The 21,828-nt window shown below is 43.8% G+C and overlaps 1 protein-coding gene across 1 annotated transcript; it reads left to right on the top strand.

Annotated features, from left to right (window-relative positions):
• The first annotated feature begins 1,780 nt into the window (after positions 1 to 1,780).
• Positions 1,781 to 16,977, top strand: LOC144270603 (fetuin-B-like). The gene is made up of 7 exons (XM_077827198.1): positions 1,781 to 2,002; positions 5,846 to 5,956; positions 7,621 to 7,708; positions 11,467 to 11,633; positions 12,895 to 13,008; positions 15,627 to 15,716; positions 16,402 to 16,977. Exons 1-7 carry the CDS (start codon positions 1,781 to 1,783, stop codon positions 16,975 to 16,977), a joined length of 1,368 nt encoding a protein of 455 aa, XP_077683324.1.
• The last annotated feature ends 4,851 nt before the right edge of the window (positions 16,978 to 21,828 follow it).

The raw sequence follows: 21,828 nt of genomic DNA on the forward strand, positions 1-21,828 counted from the left end.
AGCAGGATGCCACTGCCTAAAGGCTGTAAGATAAAGCAACCCCTCCCTCTAGTTTATCCTGTGCTCTCCTATTAGTTGATTTTTCTGCTAGCTCCACCCCAGCAATCCCTGGGCATGGAAGTTTACATTCATCAATGCCAGTTAGACAGTTTACCATGTACACCCTGTTTCTGGCCAGCTCACACCTGATGTGTAATTTATAGCCGTATCAGCACTGGGTTTGGCCCGTGGTTAACAGAAATCTCGCTGTTTTTATTAGTATAGGGGTTATCTGGTGTCCTGCTAATAGGCACCTGCCTCCACCTCAGCACCACAATGAGACAATTCCAGGTGCCTGTTCACATGTGGGGAGCGGAGAGGAGGAAATGGGAGCAGTCTTCACAATCAGCAGTAATGTGGAGGGGCGGGGAACTTGTGCTGATTGTCAGAGGTAGGTACGGCATGTTTGCAGGACGAATTGCCTGGGGTGGTCACTGGAGTGAGGGTGGAGAGTGGGATGGCAGGAGAGGACGGGGTAAAGCTGGAGGTTTTCATAGTGAGGAGAGGTGATTGGATGCTGACAGAGAGGATGAGGGATAAGCAGGGAAGGCCAGGTAGTGGGGTGGGTGTCAGTGAAGAAGGATGTGTGGGCTGACTAAGAGGGCAACAGCCCCAGGAAGGGGATATTAGTGAGTTGGGGAGAAGTTGCTTTGTATGTGTTTTGTAACAAGACATGTAACTGCATGACCTTATTTGGGTAAACTTTGTCCACCCATCTTCCTATCTTCTCCCACCTATGGTAGTAGCTCTCATTGTGCGTCATGTCTACCACTAGTATTTCAGTTTGTTGGGGCAGGGACTGTGTCCGTCTATATGTTTGGGAAGCACTTGGCACTTCAGGCTCACTGCAATGAATTATCATCATAACTCCCCACTGAAGTCAGTGGAGAGTTCTGCTTAAAAACAAGCAACATGGTATGGCCCATAGGTCTTTTTAGGCCAGTGGCTCTCAAACATTTTTACTGGTGACCCCTTTCACATAGCAAGCCTCTGAGTGCGACCCTCCTTATAAATTAAAAACACTTTTTTATATATTTAACACCATTATAAATGCTGAAGGCAAAGCGGGATTTGGGCTGGAGATTGACAGCTCGCGAACCCCCATGTAATAACCTCGTGACCCCCTGAGGGGTCCCGACCCACAGTTTGAGAACCCCTGTTTTAGGCCATATCCCTATTATTATATTAACTCTTACTGTGAGGCAGGTCTGCATTCTCCATTGCAAACACACATGGCTCTGTACGTTTTATGAAGGCTTGTTATTTTATTTTTTCTATATATATTTAATTTATAAAATAAAAAGTGTAAATTCAGTTACCCAAACTTTGGTCCTGATCCTGATTCTGTTAAAGTCAACTGGAGTTTGGTCCTTCGTTTTATAACAGATCTTGCTCTCAGAGTACAGCATACAGACCAATTTTAATCAGCGAGGTTAAATGTGTGTGGACTGCCCAGTGAAATCCACCTTGGACATGTGAAACCAAGAGCAAAATTTGGCCTTGGTCTATAAGCAGCTGCACTGAATGTACAACCTTCTAATCATTTACTTGGTGTTTGCAATTGCCATGTATGCAGGTTTAAAGGTGATGGTCAGTGTGTTGTTTGAGGAGACAACAAAGTATATAAAGAGTCCGGATTCCACTTCAAAAGTTCATTCTTGCAGGCTGGCCCTGGCCTCTTTCTTGTGGCTTCCCAGAGGTTATAGCATTTCCAATCTGCCTAACTGGTTTACTTAGCAGAATGACCCTGCTCGTTTTGCTTCTCTTTGGCATTCAGTTGCTATGCTCCTGGGCTGTCTCTCCTCCAGTCACGGAACCACCATCTCTGTTACGTTCCCCTGCGTGTAACGACTCTGCAATAGAGGCAGCTGCAGATCTGGCTCTGCGCCAGATCAATGCCAACCAAAGAGAAGGCTACGTGCTTGGTCTCTATCGAATTTTCAGCGTCCAAGAACATCCCCAGGTAACGAACCCTCTCATTCTGGTAGCGTTTGTCCCGGGGAGGGGGGTGTACTTTGTACATACTGTCCAGTTGCCCTAGCAATGGGGGTTTGAACCAAGGAATGCTCAGAAAGACATTTCAGAAAGGCTGGGAATTCATTCTGATGTGTAGAAAACGTGAAAAGCTAAATTTTCCTAGGACTCTCAGGGCAGTGGCAACTTCACCCACAAATGAATGGAAATAATTTCACAATAGCAATTTAAAGCAAGTAGGACAATTGGAAGCAGGAGGATCTGATTCTCTCTGGCCATGCACCTGGTACCATCATTGGCATCTGTCCAGTGGGAGTGAAACACCATCATTGTCATTTAATAACATTGTGTACCCACTTGGCTCAGATATACTTGCTTATACAAGGTGCAGAGCAATAGCCTATTGGGCCCAGGGAATTTTTTCACATACAATTGGGCACCTCATTGAAGACTGACTTGCCAAGAGAGCTTTGAAACCAGGTCAGAATTAAAAATAAATTTAGATCTAAGGGGAAAGTATATCTCTGTGTGTGACTATTTTATTTATTATTGTTTGAATTGCAATAACGTGAAGGAGGCACAGCCAGGATCAGTGTGCCAGGCCCCAATATGTAAGGCACTGTATAACCATGGGAGTAACACCCCCTTCCTCTACTGCACACTGATATAATCGTATCTGTGCACTCACTTGCATTGTTTAATGGCTACAGCGCTGTAACTGAACAGAAATTCCATTGCCAGATATTTAAAGATCTCCCACATCTACTAGGACTTGTCACTATTTCCTACCCTCCAAGACTCCAGCAACTCACACAGGAAAATGCCATGGTTAAATTTATCTGCCAGAGATCAGGAATTGGGTCAATAAAGTTGCACACATGTTCCACTGCTCTTTGAGCCACATTCTCTACCCTTTGCACTGCTCAGGTGGCTCAAAGTGACCAGAAAGCAACCAGATCAGGTCAGTTGAGAGTTTCCCACATGGAGTCAGTCTCAGCTGGCATAGAATCAGCACAGCTATTACCCTGAACTGACTCCATCACAATGGATATATCAGAGGTATGTTGTAGGTATGGCCAGAGCACAGTGTGCTCTGGCAATCCCCAGCTAGAGAATGGTCCACTGGGACCTACTGCCAGATGACATGAATGAGAGCAGCCCCTAGTCTACTCTATTTTATGATAGGTCTGCTGCAGATGTGCCATCAGGCACTTGCTCCCTGATGGGTCCATCCACCTCCTCCTGTGCAAGGCATGTCTCAGCACAGGGGAGAATCTGGGCCTCTTTTTTAATATTGGCTCTCATCACTTCCATTGCCTCTTCACTCTTTACCTTTAAGGAGTAGCTTGTGTCCTGGTTTGTTTGGTTATTTTTACTGATTATTACTCTTTTATTTCTAAAAAATGTGCAAAACCACAGCATATAACAGCAAATAGATCAACTAAACCCAGCAGCTGAGCCAAAAGCACAAACAGGACTAATGAGACTGTATCACATTTGTGCCTCTGTGAAAATGGAACATACAGAGTGCATTCAAATAGGTCATGTTATTAAAAAATGTTAATAGATCCCACTGACACCTTTGTTCCTCAGAAAGGGTTGAGAAACTTACTCTTTGCCTGTGATTTAAATCAGTGGAAAAGCCATACCCTCTCTTTCCCCCTCATGTTTGTGATCACCACCTGTGATGAAAACATTTTCACTTTGCCTTCAGATTCAAATCTGCCCCTACCTGATCTGTGGCTTGATCCTACTTTAAGACTTTTGCCATTGACTCAAATGGGAGTAGGACAGGGCCCTTCATTCCCAAGAAATGATGATCAATGTACTTCAGTAACAGGTTTTTAACTAGATCTTAAGTAATCATTAGATACTGGAACATATTTACCTTCTTCTTTTACTGTTTTTAACAGGTCCCCCCACCCCCGCAAAGAGTTGCTGACCTGTGGTTGCCAACTCCCTTCTGGCTCCAAGACTTGCCAGCATGCATGGGACTGGTCATGTTAGTGTCAGCAGAATCAAAGCAAGGGATATGCCTGTGTAGAAAACAGAAATCAGGCTTTATCCAATACTAAACAGATCTCAAAAGGTTCCCTCTTAATAACCTTATTTATGAGATAAAAAATAAGGGTAACGAAATGCTCTGTGATCTGCTCGCCACTGAATAAATCCTGAACTAGCCTTTCCCCACTGGAAGCTGATGCATCTGAAAGTCAGTACATAAAACTGACATGGACTGTACAGTATACTCATAGCCCTTCTGCCTGCTAGAACTGGCCCAGGCGGGTAAAACAAGGATTTTGGTTCAGTTTGATTGTATTTAAGCACTTAAATATTCTTGAATTCACCCAACCTTCAAAACCAGTCTGTGTGATTCAGCAGAATAGACATATCTGACATTGAACATGTGTTTGATCGCAAATACACCTGTTTGATGCAGAATGTGTGTGCTCCAAATACTTGGGTGACTAATTTGGAAGCTCAGATACCAACTTCAGATTCTCTGTACATCCCTCCATTCCTATCTGCTCACCTGTGATATTCAGAAGAATGTTTTTCTAAGACAAGATATATTCAAAAATAATGAGTCTGGCTCCCAAGTGTGGCACGCAGAGACAAAAAACACTGAAATTTTCAGAACTTGACAAATACTCTTTGACTGGTTCTACTGTTTGTCTAATCCAGTGGTTCTCAACCTGCAGCCCAAACAGCACACAGCTGCAGCCCATGTGACATTCTCAGGGCCATACAGATAATATATATATTCAGTGGATGCGGCCCACATAACACATAGAGAGCTGGATATGTGGCCCACAATGGTAAATAGGTTGAGAACCACTGATCTAATCTGTAATCTAAATTAGCCACTAGCCATTACATTTTAAAGACATGTGTCACTGCAGTACCTCGGTGCCTTGCACATTGGTAAAAGTCACATCTGATTTCATCCGCAGAAGGACCAGCATTCTCTAACCCACTTGCACTACATCTATTGTCCTGAGGTGGACCATTGAGATGGTTTTTTTCCAGTGGAACATTTCTAGCAGCAAATAAACATGATATTGTATCTGTACAGTGATGGCAAAGCATGGGAGATGCCTGCGATGCCTCTTTCCATAATAATACCTCGCTCTCATACAGCACTTTCCTTCAATAGATCTCAAAAGCACTTTACCAGGGAAGATCAGTATCAATATCACATTTTACAGATGGGGAAACTTGGGCACAGAGGAGGGAAATGACTTGTCCAAGGTCACCCAGCAGGCCAATGGCCAAGCAAGGAATAGAACCTAGGTCTCCTGAGTCCCAGTCCAGTGCTCTATCCCATAGAATGCTTCTGAGTCATATGCCGCATGCATGCTCGGAAACTTCAGCAATATACGTTCTTTATTTACTGACACAACATATCCATAGATAATTATTTTGTTTTCACTAAAATTAGAACAGACCTAAATTTCAACCAAACCATAAAGTTCTGTTAACTATTTTTAAAACAATTTCCCATTACCATGGTTCATCCTCGTTCTTGGGTTCTGGCTGGCACCAGAACAGGAAGGGGGAAAATAACTCAAAGAAAGGCTGTTCTTGCAATAATTCTGACCTCACTGAGGGCTGGAAGCGTTAGAAATATTTCAAGACAGCATGTTCTTACAGGCCAGATCCTCAGCTGGCATATGCTGATTTACACTAGCTGAAGATTTGGCCCACAACATTTCCAGCTTTTTTGCAGGTGCTTGTATGAACTTTATGACATTTGTCCATCACTCATTGTTATTCCCTTTTCTTTGTGATGGGTGAAATTGTGACATAACCCCTTTTACGTTGTGTTTAGAAAATCACTGGTTCTGTCTTCTATCTCACCTTGGATGTGGTAGAAACCGAATGCCACGTACTCAGCAGAAGGTTGTGGAAGGATTGTAAGAACAGAGCTATACATGAAACGGTAAGGATTTATTTTATTTATTTATTTTTAGATTTAAGTGTACATGGGAGTGTATGGCTCAGCTATTACTGAAGGAAGCAAAGATCCTTGCACAGATGGTTCTTACAAGCAGTTGGCTGGTTAAAAATTTGAAACTTGTTAATAAAAAATATTTTTAAAACATTTCCATGAAAATATTTCACTGTTTTCCAACCAGTTTATAAGAGTTCTCAAATTCAAAATGTCAACATTTTTTTCCCAACCAGATCTAATAAGCAGCTCCTGGTAAATATGCAAGTTAAGCAGTGTTTAGAATCCCTGTACGGGTTTCTCTGAAAATAGCCTGACAAAGGAAGAATGAAAGAGACTCACTTTATTCATCTTAATGCTTATTCTTTGTTCTGACAATCTAACGAACTAGAGGCCTGAAAAAGTAAAGAGAAAGAACAAACAACAAGCTAAGCCTCACGGATGCAGCAAGCAACCTGGGCTCACTGCTAGAGCCAGTCAATACTTTCTTGACAAAATATTTTCATGGGAAAGGAATTTTGCATGAAAGACTGTTTTAGCATATGATGAAAATATTCAGGTTTTGGTTAAAAACAAACAAACAAAATGTTTGGCTTTTGTCAAGCAATTTTTATTTTTTTTAAACAAAAGCCTGAAATTCAAAAATAAAAATTTCCTGACCATCACAGCAGCTCCTTTGGCGGTTAGAAGGAACTGATGGGTGGTTGGATTCCACATCTTTTATACCTCTGGAGCCCTCCACAAAGCAAGAAACAGTGAAGGTTGAGTGGCCCCAATGGACACTGTCCATCAGAAGATTTCTGAAGCTCCCAGCACAGGTGCCTTGATCCCACAAGGGGAAATACTCAAGAGGCCGCCTGAGCATTAACATTTAAAGTCACTGATAGCATGAACATACTGGGTGAGATTCTTTTACAACTGCTGGTATAAACTCATGCTAAGCCAGCATAATCAACCCAGGCTCACTGTAGTATGAGGGTGATCCTCCAGAGCCATACAGCTGATGTACGGACTTTTATGCCATTCTCCCTCCTTGCTGCCAACATAGCATGGAAAAGGGTCAGACTCATGGCTGGAAGATAGCGGGAGTGGGTAGGACATTTCCACTGGGCTGCACTCCAGCTGTTTTCAGATGGTTGGGCTCTGTGTATACATCCCTCAAGGTCCCCAATAGAGGGGGCAAAGCCAAGAAAAAGGAAATGTGCCAGTGCACCCCAGCAATCCCCAGTTGCCAGAAGAACTGTGTGGGAGGCTGGGCAGCTAACTGGCAATGCGCAAATGTAGCACCAGCCCTATGATCAGGGAGCCAAAACCATCTCCTTTGTGCTCCCCCTTCTCAGCCGTACTTAGTGGCCAACTGAGAATCTGAACCTATTAGTCAGATTCTAAACTGGTATAAATGGGCATAGCTCCACTGAAGTCAACAGAATGAAGTTGATTTATACCACCTGAGGATCTGGCTTTTTATTTCTGAAAGGTCTTTTCAGGAGATAAACTTGCTTAATTCTTAGCTGAACACTAATTCAGAATCTTTCTTTGTAAAGAATGATATAAATGTATGAAGAAGAATGCACTGTTTAGAGGCTCTATGGCTACTGACAGGTTCCAAAACTAAATTCCGCCTACATTCACAGCACATATTTATTTTCCTTTAGAGTTTTGGGCAGTGCAAAGCAATCCTCTACATTAACAAGCCAGGGAGAATTGTTCACCTGCATAGCTATGAGTGCACTTTACAGCCAGGTATGTTATTCTTAATATGTTTCTTACAATAAAAGATTGGGGGAGCATGGAAGGATTGCATGGAAACTTTTTAAAGACACCATAATAGAGGCTCAACTTAAATGTACACCCCAAATTAAAAAACATAGTAAGAGAAAGAGCCACCGTGGCTAACCAACAAATTAAGAGAAGCAGTGAGAGGCAAAAAGGCATTCTTTAAAAAGTGGAAGTTAAATCCTAGTGAGGAAAATAGAAAGGAGCATAAACTCTGGCAAATGAAGTGCAAAAATACAATTAGGAAGGCCAAAAAAGAATTTGAAGTACAGCTAGCCAAAGACTCAAAAAGTAATACCAATTTTTTTTTAAAGTACATCAGAAGCAGGAAGCCTGCTTAACAATCAGTGAGGCCACTGGATGATTGAGATGCTAAAGGAACACTCAAGGACAATAAGGCCATTGCGGAGAAATTAAATGAATTCTTTGCATCGGTCTTCACGGTAGAGGATGTGAGGGAGATTCCCAAACCTGAGCCATTTTTTTAGGTGACAAATCTGAGGAACTGTCCCAGACTGAGATGACATTAGAGGAGGTTTTGGAACAAATTGATAAACTAAACAGTAATAAGTCACTAGGACCAGATGGTATTCACCCAAGAGTTCTGAAGGAACTCAAATGTGAAATTGCAGGACTACTAACTGTAGCCTGTAACCTATCATTTAAATCAGTTTCTGTACCAAATGACTGGAGGATAGCTAATGTGATGCCAATTTTTAAAAAGGGTTCCAGAGGTGACCCCGGCTATTACAGGCCGGTGAACTTGACTTCAGTACCGGGCAAACTGGTTGAAACTATAGTAAAGAACAAAATTGCCAGACACATGGATAAACATAATTTGTTGGGGAAGAGTCAACATGTTTTTGGTAGCGGGAAATCATGCCTCACCAATCTATTAGAATTCTTTGAGGGGGTCAACAAGCATGTGGACAAGGGGGATGCAGTGGGTATAGTCTATTTAGATTTTCAGAAAGCCTTTGACAAGGTCCCTCACCAAAGGCTCTTAAGCAAAGTAAGCAGTCATGGGATAAGGGAACGTTCTTTCATGGATTGGTGATTGATTAAAAGATAGGAAACAAAGGATAGGAATAAATGGTCAGTTTTCAGAAAGGAGAGCGGTAAATAGTGGTGTCCCCCAGGGGTCTGTGCTGGGATTAGTCCTATTTAACATATTCATAAATGATCTGGAAAAACGCATAAACAGTAAGGTGACAAAATTCACAGATGATACAAAACTACTCAAGATATTTAAGTCCCATGCAGACTGTGAAGAGTTACAAAGGGATCTCTCAAAACTGGGTGACTGGGCAACAAAATGGCAGATGAAATTCAATGTTGATAAATGCAAAGTAATGCACATTGGAAAACATAATCCCAACTATACATATAAAATGATGGGGTCTAAATTAGCTGTTACCACTCAAGAAAGAGATATTGGAATCATTGTGGATAGTTCTCTAAAACATCCCCTCAGTGTGCAGCGGCAGTCAAAAAAGCGAACAGAATGTTGGGAATCATTAAGAAAGGGATAGATAATAAAACAGAAAATATCATATTGCCTCTATATACATCCATGGTATGCCCACATCGTGAATACTGCATGCAGATGTGGTCGCCCCATCTCAAAAAAGATATATTGGAATTGGAAAAGGTTCAGAAAAGGGCAACAAAAATTATTAGGGGTATGGAACGGCTGCCGTATGAGAAGAGATTAATAAAACTGGGATTTTTCATCTTGGAAAAGAGATGACTAAGGGGAGATATGATAGAGGTCTATAAAATTATGACTGGTGTGGAGAAAGTAAACAAGGAAGTGTTATTTACTCCTTCTCATAACACAAGAACTAGGGGCCACCAAATGAAATTAATAGGCAGTTCTTATGTTCTTAATGCTTAAAGATAGAGCCCAGCAAATCCACGGATATCCAGGGACCATTCTTGTGGATCATGGATCAGATGCAGATACAAATTTTGTATCTGTACAGGGCTCTACTTAAAGTGTGGCTCTACTCTGAGAAGTGACTGTAAAAATGGCATCATGGTGTTTCATATTATTTTTCTCTCAATGGCATCTGCCCTACCTCACTTTCTCAGGGCAGAAGGATACAAGCTGTTGATCCTGAGGACTTTTAGGACCAATATGGGTACACATCATAACTAGAAAGGTCCTGACTTTGAACTGAAAAGAGGATGAAAGACTTTTGTGTTTGGCGTGGCACTTTGAATATAATGCAATTCATTTGCATCTACACAGCTCCTTTCATCCAAGGACCTCCAAATGCTTTACGAAAGCAGCTAAATATCATAATCCCAATTTTACCATTAGGGAAAGAGACTAAACAGAGAGACAAAGCAATTTATATAAGATCCTATGGTGACAGAGTTGGGAGTAGAACCCTTTTCTCCTCACTCTCAGTTTCCTGCTTTAACCACTAGATACGTTGCTTCTCATATTTCAATATGAGATTATTGAATATTTCTGCAAAGCACCTAGCGTGCTGCAGAAAAATGAAATGCATTATTATTATTTCCAGCATGTACCCTCTGGTAATCAATATGGCCTGGGACAGCAATGGACATGGGATAGCAAACCCTACCAAAATTATTAATGTCATTTCTCTTCATTCCTTTTGGAGCATCTGCCCTAATAGACTTTTCACACTAGAGATGAGTCCAAACCAAACCACAGATATAAATACTCCTGATCTTTGCCAGTGTCTGTATCTAGATCTGACCTTCACGGCTGACTCCTAGGTCTATAATGGGCTGAACCAAACACCCAGATTGGAACATTATGGTTTGGGCTCATCTATTGACACCTCTCAATAAGTTCCAAAATCTGGGTTTGATTTGCCCCCATTGATGCAGGGGGTGCAAACTGCCAGCAGGGATAGGATGACCAGATATCCCGATTTTATAGCGACAGTCCCGATATTTGGGGCTTTTTCTTATATAGGCTCCTATTACCCCCCACCCCCGTCCCGATTTTTCACACTTGCTGTCTGGTCACCCTAAGCAGGGACCACAGCCCTCTGTGAGGAGGGGATGGTGTGTACATGTGGGGCGCATGGGAGGCATTCCCGAGGGAAATGCAAGGGCTGTTGCACCACTATCTTCTCTGCGGTTTCCAAGAGGAGAAATAAACTTTAAAGTGCATCTGGTGCTCTAAGGGACCCTTGCTGATGGAGACTTCCCACTAGATCCATGATCCACCCCCACAAATAGTGGTTCTCAACCCACGGGCTGCTTGCGGCCTAATCAGCACAGAGCTGCAGACCATGTGACATCCTCAGGCCCATACTGGCAGTATATATATTGTGTGGATGCAGTCCACATAATACATAGAGAGCTGCAAATGTGACCCACAATGGTAAATAGGTTGAGAATTGCTGCTCCACAGTGAGCCAAGCCCTCTATTGTTTATTTGGTAGTGTTTGGGGAGGGGGCGAGCTGATGAGGTGGATTTGTGGGGGTGGATTAGTGGGCGGGGGGTGTCCCATGACAGTTCAATTGCTACATCAATGGCGATAACCTTTGTATCAAATATTGTTGTTTGAAATTGTGTGAAATGCCAAGGGCATGTGTGGGGCTGGGGCTTGAAACCCTAAAGAAATAAATAAGAATGAAATATGCACACCAACCTACTTACCTACCTATATCTGTCAATGGGACTGTAGTGTTTTGACACCTGTCTTATCAGCGTGTATTTGTTATTTTCTACAAAGTTCCATCAAGCTCATTTTTACGGATTTGCCCTGACTGTCCAGTCCCTGACTGTCCAACGGAGCCCAAGTACCTGGAAACTGCTGCTGTGAGCCTGGCCAAATTCAACAAGGAAAGTGAGCAAGCTCATCATTTCTCTGTCCTTAACGTTACCAAAGCTTCAATGCAGGTAAGGCTGCGATTCACACAGGCCGCTTTGGGCCCTGGAAAGCATTGATACAACTGCTGCACTTTTTACAAATTACTCTATAAGGTGCAAAGATGGGCTTGGGCACCAACAGTTGGTTCAGGATAGGATTCTGAACCCTTCAAAGTTTGAGGCTGTGTAGATCTGTGGCTTTGATTCATCTTATTATAGAGATAAGAGACAGCTGCAAAATTCAGATCTAGATTTGAGCTCCATAGTTCATTGTCCCTGCTGGCAATTTGCACCCCCTGGGCTTTTGATTCAGGCCTACCTCTAACAAAAGGCACAGATGATAAAGTATTTAGTGTAGCATAGAGGTCCGTTTCTGTGCACACCTGCAACTCACCAAATTAGCTTAAACATATCATTGCACAGTAAGGAAGTGCTAATTATCAGTGTCCTGGATAGTTCCATGTGTTCCTCACAATCATATCTTGACTCCCTAAAATTCGTTTCAAATGGATAGACTTCACTCTCTGTCTATAACAGTTGTGTAGTGTTACTCATAGACTTTAAGGTCAGAAGGGACCATCATGATCATCTTAGTCTGACCTTGTGCATATTGCAGGACACACTGTGTGCTGTTTACATTTTTCCATTTTCCAACCCAGAAGTGGCTGCATTTCAGGACAGAGTCAAGTGATACCTATAGATAGAAAAAAGAAAAGGAGGACTTGTGGCACCTTAGAGACTAACCAATTTATTTGAGCATAAGCTTTCGTGAGCTGTAGCTTTAGCTGTAGCTGTAGCTTTCATGAGCTTTTGTGAGCTCTTTGGTGCCACAAGTCCTCCTTTTCTTTTTGCGAATACAGTCTAACACGGCTGTTACTCTGAAACCTACAGATAGAAAGTTGGTTGAGCCACAATGAGGATCTTTGGATGAAAGTCTCTGTGTAAATATCAATTATTAATAGTATTTAAAAGAAAAAAGCATTTTAATCTAGTTCCATCTTTGACTGATGCATGAGCTAGAGTGATACTTCACGGGGAATTCTGTATAAAAGGTAAGGATCAGGCTATCGGGCAGCATTCGGAGAATATGGAAAATATATTCTCCTGCAATACAGCTAACAAACTCAGAAGTCTAACCCTACTCCCTCTGTTGTTCATGGGAGTTTTGCATTCAATGCAAAAGGTGCAGGATTGGGATTATGAATTTCTTTTCCTCTTCCTGGCAAATTTGCAAATGCTAAAAATAACGGTCAATGCTCTCTCTCTCTCTTTTCATACAAAACTTTGACAGTGGGTCGTTGGTCCTTCACACTTTGTAGAGTTTACAATCCAGGAGACATCCTGCTCCAAAAATGAATCCATTGCTGATGTCTCCAAGTGCAAGCCCCTCCCATCTGAACTGGCTGTAAGTAATTCTGCTTGCAAAAATACGTAACTTTGTGGATATTATAATTTTTGCATTAAGCATTTTGCCTATCTTTTTCTGTTTTTCTTCTTTATGAACATGATCCAAAGCCCACTGAAGTCAATGGGAGTCTTTTCATTGACTTCACTGGACTTTGGATCAAGCCCTATATATGATTATTATTTATTATTTATATTAATGTAGTACCTCAGAGCTCCAGTCATGGATTAGGATCCCATTGTGCCAGGGGCTTGACAAACACAGAACTGAAAACAGTTTCTGCCTCAAATTGTTTACAATCTAAGACGAGTATCCCAGACAAAGTTCTGGATAACTGTTCAGAAGTGCATGAACGTAAATGGCACAGACAAATACAGTACAGAATGAGCAGAGGAGCTAGTGTTACCTGAAATTGGGCCAGCTGGTAAGCTTAGGGAGGACTAATGACCCACCAGAGTCTGGCAGAAAGCAGCACGTTTATTATACTGATAGCTAAGCTCAAAAGAAGAGGGGTGGGGGGTCACACTCACACTCGCATACTTATGCTCCCAGGACAGGCACGGCACTGGAGATGTCAGGATTCTTCAAGGTAAGTGTCCTACAGCACCGCGATGAACGGTGTGATGAAGGTAAGTCTTCCTGAGGCAATGGGGTGAAAAACCACTGGCCAGGCGGTCTAGGTGAAGGGCCTTCACGGGAGGTACAAGCTTGTGAGTGCACTCCTGAGCACGTGGCCCCTTCCCCTTTTAAGGACCTGTTCCTCATGGCCTGTGTCTCTAGATGACTTGGCCACGTCTGGTTGGTCACACTCCACCTCAGACAATGTCCATGCATTGGGTGTGTAATCGCTGCCTAATTAGAGTTCCAGACACCTTGTCTACCTGGGAGCTCTTCTGATCTTCTGGCTGTTCAACCAGCCCATTCATCCCACAAGCATTCCAGGAGGGAGGGGGAGGGGGAAAGCCACTTCACAGGTATTCAAAGAGGGAGAGAAGACAAAAGGGGAGTGGGGGAAAAGTGTAACAGACCTTTTGAGCAGACAGGTTATACATAGCATAGTCATACAGAGCATACAGATCACTGCTGCTCCTACAACAGCTAGTACTTTGCAAAAGTTATTAGTTCTCAAGGGCTTCTTCTGTACAAGCAGCCACAAATAATGAATTTTTAAGAATACACACACAATATATGTACATTGTGCTCAAGAAGTCAAATATAGAAAACCTTCAGAAATTAGAGGAAGGAACCTGAAGACATCTGAAAGGTTAAATTAGCACATTAGCCAATCGATTCTGTTCTCTTAACCTCAGCCTGCACTGAGATTAGAACTGTGCTACCTACCAGAATGTATAAATCTACGGCTTGTCTACATGATACTGGAATTCAGACTACAGGGGATGTGGATTGTAGAGAGCTCTAATGCGTTGCAATCTCATTGCCCCATGTAGACCCTGCTGGCGTGAACTAAAAGGCAGCTAGTTTGCACTGATGTAGTCCCATACCAAATAGGACTACATTCTCACACACTAGGTACCTTTTAGTTCACACCCAGCGGCGTCCACGTGAGGAAGTTAGAGAACAGCACGTTAGAACTCTCTACAGTTCAGACCCCTGTAGTCGGGACTGTGGCACCATGTAGACGCGCCCCACTGTTGTTACTATCAGTATTCTACCAAGGTTTCCTTGATCAGTGTGAAGAGAGATTTTTTTCTCTGAGAACCGTAATCTAATACTCTTTTATAGGCCTGGCCGCTAATGGCATTTTCTGAAAATGTCCCCTATCACCAAAGCAGTTCCACACTGGTAATAACAGCAGAGTTAGTGTAGATGGTGCACAGGCAGCTCCAGCATTTTTACCATCATGTCATCTAATCCTTCTCAGAGATTAAAAAATTCATCTGGGAAATCTGTCCTCCTAGGTAACTTTGCCAGCACAAAAACCAAAAGTTTGCACTAGCTATACATCTATGCAAATGTATTTATGGAGCTAAATCTGTTTGGACTTTCATAATAAGACTGGGACTTTTCAGCTTGAAAAAAAGATGGCTCAGGGGAGATATGATTGAGGTCTATAAAATCATGACTGGTGTAGAGAAAGTGTAGATAAGGAAGCGTTGTTTACTTCTTCTCAAACACAAGAACTAGGGGTCACCAAATGAAATTAATAGGCAGCAGGTTTAAAACAAACAAAAGGAAGTATTTCTTCACACAGCACACAGTCAACTTGTGGAACTCCTTGCCGAAGGATGTTGTAAAGGCCAAGACCATAACAGGGTTCAAAAGAGTACTAGATAAATTCATGGAGGATAGGTCCATCAATGGCTATTAGCCAGAATGGGCAGGAATGGTGTCCCTAGCCTCTGTCGGCCAGAAGCTGGAAATGAGCGACAGGGGATGGATCACTTGATGATTACCTGTTCTGTTCATTCCCTCTGGGGCACCTGGCACTGGCCACTGTCAGAAGGCAGAATACTGGGCTAGATGGACCTTTGGTCTGACCCAGTAGGGCCATTCTTATGTTTCTTATAATCTCCTATTTTACAATGTTAAAATCTAAATATTAGTGATACATTGTGGTTTGATGCTCACTTCTCCTAATTAGCCATTTCTTTTTCCAGCATACTGGTTTGTGCAAAGGCTCTGTAATAAACAGTCAAATTGATCATCATCAGTTTGTCAGCATATCCTGCGAAATCTACAATCCACAGGTATTTTTCCATCTAACTAAAAGTTTGCAAAAAGGTCCTTTATAAAATAAAATTGGAATGAATAAAGTGTGATCATTTTGTGTTAGGATTATTCACAAAGTAATGGACTGCATGCATAAGGGAAATGCATCAGACAAATCAGAAAGAAACTTGTGATAAGAGGATCTTTGCCAGATGGTGAAAAAAGGCAATACAATACAATACAGGGTCCTGAGCAGGTTTATATAGTCCATGTGCCCATGACTTCACTGCGATTGTTATTTGAGCTAGCTAGATCAAAGTTAGCTCAGATATGTTTACCTGTGCTGCACTCACACTTCAGATTGCATGGTAGGCATACCCATAGTCATTAAATCAAGCTGTATCCCAAACAATTTACAAGGCATTTGAAAATAATACAGTTACAGAACTAAAGCAACAATCATAATAATAACACAGGGAGAGTGAAATTAATAAATAGCTGAATTACCCCACTTCCAAGCAAGGGTAATCTCCCCCGGGTACTGCAGTTGCTTTGCTTGTCTACCATAGGAGTTTGCACCAGTGCATCTACATCAATGGCTGGCATTACTGCTGGAATTTGGACTGATCCTGAGTACAGACTACGTCTGAGCCTTTCTTTATATCAGAGAAATGTTTTTAAGTAGCTTTAATATATGCATGTGTTTGCTGTTTGCCAATTTAGGCTCCTGCCCTTGGAGAACGGGAGCAGCACCCTGGCGGTAGATCTCAAAAACCTGATCAAGATGACGATGAAAGGCATGAACATCCTCACCACCATGGAAGGAAGGAGAACCACCACCCCCACAAGCACCCCGACAACCATGAGCATAAGCAAGAGCACAGACGTGAGCATCAGCATCCTTCCCCTTCTGAAGCCAGCCACTTCTCCCCACATCTGGAAAAAACAGTGGGTTGGGTTAAAGTTCTCCCTGCTAAAGAGGAGACTGTGTCTCTCCACACCTTACCAGAAAATCAGAGCGAACATATAGATGGAAAGCCTGTTCCCCCGGAGAAGGCAAAGCCAGTGCCAGCCCTTCCAGACACACATGGTGTCACTGATGTGACAGGCAGGTCAGAAGGAAAGCCAGGCTTGACCAAGCCTGCTACTGGCCCAGCCATTCTCCCTTTCCCTGAAGATCCTTTGCAATCAGATGCGTGCCCAGGAGAGCCCAAGTTTGTTAATCCCATCATCCTCCCTTTGCTTCCCAGAAACCCCGTCAAAATAGAAGTATCACCACGACAAACTGTGACTGAATAAAGTTCATGTTTCCCATTGGCATGTAAGAACTTTCAATTAATAAAATGTTCTTTATAGTTATGGTCTCTGGTGTTGTGTTGGCTTAAAGTGATCTTAGGGACTGGTTATGATAAGGAATTTTATTAGGCATTTTCCAGCAAGAGAATTTGGGGTCAAACTCTGGCTTTTCCCAACAGGGGAGAGCGTTAGTGAAGGGCAGCTGCAGAGCAGTGACCAAGGCATGGGAGCCTGAAGAAGGCAGAATGCTGGACAGACACAGTCCAAATGCCTCAGGGGAGAGCATACTAAGTAGCAACGTCTATTGCCACCCTGAAAAGGTGCAGGTTGAGGTCCCCTAACATCTGTTGAGGTCCCCTAACATCTGTTAGTGGATGCTAGCAGGAGTCCAAGTTGGACGGCACCCCTGGCTAGTCTCAACATTACTGCTCACAGACCTTTGAGAATGTGAAACCTGGGCATGCTAGCTATTCAGCATTCCAGAAGCACAAGTGGTAGAACACTGGCTGAGTATGGCAACAGTCTGTAAATAGGGAAGAAGATCCTGTTATCTGGTGCTAAAAACTAGGGTTCTTTTGATGATTTCCAGCTTAACTCCTTAATAATAACACAGGGAGACCACATTGAGAGATTCAAAGCAATCTAAGAGATTTAGACGCACATTTTCTATTATTTTCAATGGAAGAGATGTGCCTAAATCCCGTAGACTGCTTTGAAACTCATAACCCCAATTCTCCATTGCCTGGCATCTTGTGCCATCACTTACACTTGGGCAAAAGGGTGTAAAATGTTATCTTCGCACAGATGTCAAGACACAAGGTTCAAGTTGGTGGAGGATCAGGCCCTAGTTGTTCAAAACCTTTGTGCTTTACTAACTTTGTCATGCAGAAAAAACGGTCTGTTAATCAATTTCACCAAAGTCAGACACAGCCAAGACACAGACAATGGACAAATATAAATGAAAGAGAAGACAGGAGAAAGAAAAGGAAAAATAAAAGACATAGAACTCTTGTTGTGGCCAGGTAGAAGGGCGATGGTTCTGACTGTTAATAGATAAGACTAAAGCCACAGTTTCTTTCTCTAGTTATAAGCAGACCTTTGTGTATTTCCCAGAAAAAGCAAAAATAGCAATATTTTACCTTTCCCCCAATTTTGCAGGCTGCTGAGTCACCAGCACTCCTCAAACCTAAGGGTATGTCTACACTACGAAATTAGGTCGAATTTATAGAAGTCGGTTTTGTAGAAAGCGTTTTTATACTGTCGATTGTGTGTATCCCCACACAAATGCTCTAAGTGCATATAGTCGGTGGAGTGTGTCCACAGTACCGAGGCAACCATCGACTTCCGGAGCGTTGCACTGTGGGTAGCTATCCCACAGTTCCCGCTGTCTCCACCGCCCATTTGAATTCTGGGTAGAAATCCCAGTGCCTGATGGGGCTAAAACATTGTTGCGGGTGGTTCTGGGTACATATCGTCAGGCCCACCTTCCCTCCCTACCTCCGTGAAAGCAAGGGCAGACAATCGTTTTATGCCTTTTTTCTTGAGCTACCTGTGCAAACGCCATACCACGGCAAGCATGGAGCCCGCTCAGCAAACCGTCACCGTATGTCTCCTGGGTGCTGGCAGACGCGGTACTGCATTGCTACACAGCAACAGTTTATTGCCTTTTGGCACCAGACAGTGCAGTATGACTGGTAGCCGTTGTCGACATAGTCCAGGGTCTCTTTTAACTGACCTCGATGAGGTCAGGGGCACCTGGGCAAACATGGGAGTGACTCAGCCAGGTCATTTCCCTTTTAAGTTTTGTCTCATGGCAATTCAGTCCTACCGGCAGTGCACTGTCTTTTAATCTACAGCCAGCAGAAGACAATGGCCAGCAGTCGTAGTGCACCGTCTTCTGCCGGGAACCCAGGAGATGACGATGGCTAGTGGTCGTACTGCACAGTCTGCTGCCAGCAAGATGTATAAAGATAGATGAAGTGGATCAAAACAATAAATAGACCAGATTTGTTTTGTATTCATTTTCTCCTCCCTCCCTCCGTGAAATCAATGGCCTGCTAAACCCAGTTTTGAGTTCTCTCCTTGAGGTTTTGAGTTCTATCCTTGAGGGGGCCATTCTGTTTCTCATAAAGCCACCCCCTGTGTTGATTTTAATTACCTGTAAGCCAACCCTGTAAGCCATGTCGTCAGTCGCCCCTCCCTCCGTCAGAGCAATGGCAGACAATCGTTCTGCACCTTTTTTCTGTGCAGACGCCATACCACAGCAAGCATGGAGCCCACTCAGATCACTTTGGCAATTAGGAGCACATTAAACACTACACGCATTATCCAGCAGTTTATGCAGCGCCAGAACCTGGCAAAGCAAAACCGGGCGAGTAGGCGACGTCAGCGGGGTGACAAGAGTGATGAGGACATGGACACAGACTTCTCTCAAAGCACGGGCCCTGGCAATGTGGGCATCATGGTGCTAATGGGGCAGGTTCATGCGGTGGAACGCTGATTCTGGGCTTGAGAAACAAGCACAGACTGGTGGGACCGCATAGTGTTGCAGGTCTGGGACAATTCCCAGTGGCTGCGAAACTTTCGCATGCGTAAGGGCACTTTCGTGGAACTTTGTGACTTGCTTTCCCCTGCCCTGAGGCACAAGAATACCAAGATGAGAGCAGCCCTCACAGCTGAGAAGCGAGTGGCAATAGCCCTGTGGAAACTTGCAATGCCACACAGCTACCGGTCAGTCGGGAATCAATTTGGAGTGGGCAAATCTACTGTGGGGGCTGCTGTGATGCAAGTAGCCCACGCAATCAAAGATCTGCTGATATCAAGGGTAGTGACCCTGGGAAATGTGCAGGTCATAGTGGATGGCTTTGCTGCAATGGGATTCCCTAACTGTGGTGGGGCCATAGACGGAACCCATATCCCTATCTTGGCACCGGAGCACCAAGCCGCCGAGTACATAAACCGCAAGGGGTACTTTTCAATAGTGCTGCAAGCTCTGGTGGATCACAAGGGACGTTTCACCAACATCAACGTGGGATGGCCGGGAAAGGTACATGATGCTCGCATCTTCAGGAACTCTGGTCTGTTTCAAAAGCTGCAGGAAGGGACTTTATTCCCAGACCAGAAAATAACTGTTGGGGATGTTGAAATGCCTATAGTTATCCTTGGGGACCCAGCCTACCCCTTAATGCCATGGCTCAGGAAGCCATACACAGGCAGCCTGGACAGTAGTCAGGAGCTGTTCAACTACAGGCTGAGCAAGTGCAGAATGGTGATAAAATATGCATTTGGACGTTTAAAAGCATGCTGGTGCAGTTTACTGACTCAGTTAGACCTCAGCGAAACCAATATTCCCACTATTATTACTGCTTGCTGTGCACTCCACAATATCTGTGAGAGTATGGGGGGAGATGATTATGGCCGTGTGGGAGGTTGAGGCAAATCGCCTGGCTGCTGGTTACGCACAGCCAGACACCAGGGCAGTTAGAAGAGCACAGGAGGGCGCGGTGCACATCAGTGAAGCTTTGAAAACCAGTTTCATGACTGGCCAGGCTACGGTGTGAAAGTTCTGTTTGTTTCTCCTTGATGAAACCCCCCGCCCCCTGGTTCACTCTACTTCCCTGTAAGCTAACCACCCTCCCCTCCTCCCTTCGATCACTGCTTGCAGAGGCAATAAAGTCATTGTTGCTTCACATTCATGCATTCTTTATTCATTCATCACACAAATAGGGGGATAACTACCAAGGTAGCCCAGGAGGAGTGGTGGTGGAGAGAAGCACCAGGAGGGGTGGTGGAGGAGGGAAGGACAAGGCCACACAGCACTTTAAAAGTTTAAAACTTTAAAACGTATTGAATGCCAGCCTTCTGTTTCTTGGGCAATCCTCTGGGGTGGAGTGGCTGGGTGGCCAGAGCCCCCCCACTGCGTTCTTGGGCGTCTGGGTGAGGAGGCTATGGAACCTGGGTAGGAGGGCGGCTGGTTACACAAGGGCTGTAGCGGCGGTCTGTGCTCCTGCTGCCTTTCCTGCAGCTCAACCATATGCTGGAGCATATTAGTTTGATCCTCCAGCAGCCTCAGCATTGAATCCTGCCTCCTCTCATCACGCTGCCGTCACCTTTCAGCTTCAGCCCTCTCTTCAGCCTGCCACTTACTCTCTTCAGCCCGCCACCTCTCCTCCTGGTCATTTTGTGCTTTCCTGCACTCTGACATTGTCTGCCTCCACGCATTCGTCTGTGCTCTGTCAGTGTGGGAGGACACCATGAGCTCAGAGAACATTTCATCGCAAGTGCGTTTTTTTCACCTTCTAATCTTCGCTAGCCTCTGGGAAGGAGAAGATCCTATGATCCTTGAAAAACATGCAGCTGGTGGAGAAAAAAAAAGGGACAGTGGTATTTAAAAAGACACATTTTCTAGAACAGTGGCTACACTCTTTCACGGTAAACCTTGCTCTTAACATTACATACATAGTACATGTGCTTTCGTTCTAAGGTCGCATTTTGCCTCCCCCTAACCCCGTGGCTAGCCCCTCATCCCTCCCCCCTTCCTGTGGCTAACAGCGAGGAACATTTCTGTTCAGCTACAGACAAACAGCCCAGCATGAATGGGCACCTCTGAATGTCCCCTTAAGAAAAGCACCCTATTTCAACCAGGTGACCATGAATGATATCACTCTCCTGAGGATAACACAGAGAGATAAAAAACAGATGTTATTTGAACGCCAGCAAACATACACTGCAATGCTTTGTTCTATAATGATTCCCGAGTACGTGCTACTGGCCTGGAGTGGTAAAGTGTCCTACCATGGTGGATGGAATAAGGCTGCCCTCCCCAGAAACCTTTTGCAAAGGCTTTGGGAGTAC

Source organism: Eretmochelys imbricata, chromosome 9 (genome assembly GCF_965152235.1).
Source record: "Eretmochelys imbricata isolate rEreImb1 chromosome 9, rEreImb1.hap1, whole genome shotgun sequence".
NCBI classification, from domain to species: Eukaryota; Metazoa; Chordata; order Testudines; family Cheloniidae; genus Eretmochelys; species Eretmochelys imbricata.

What these genes read in the sequence shown, in the direction of transcription:
- LOC144270603 (XM_077827198.1), top strand. Translation starts at nt 1,781, where the DNA reads ATGACCCTGCTCGTTTTGCTTCTCTTTGGCATTCAGTTGCTATGCTCC. An exon ending in TGAGTGCACTTTACAGCCAG is followed by an intron (nt 7,709 to 11,466) that starts GTATGTTATTCT and finishes TTTTCTACAAAG; the next exon opens with TTCCATCAAGCTCATTTTTA. An exon ending in GCGAAATCTACAATCCACAG is followed by an intron (nt 15,717 to 16,401) that starts GTATTTTTCCAT and finishes TTGCCAATTTAG; the next exon opens with GCTCCTGCCCTTGGAGAACG.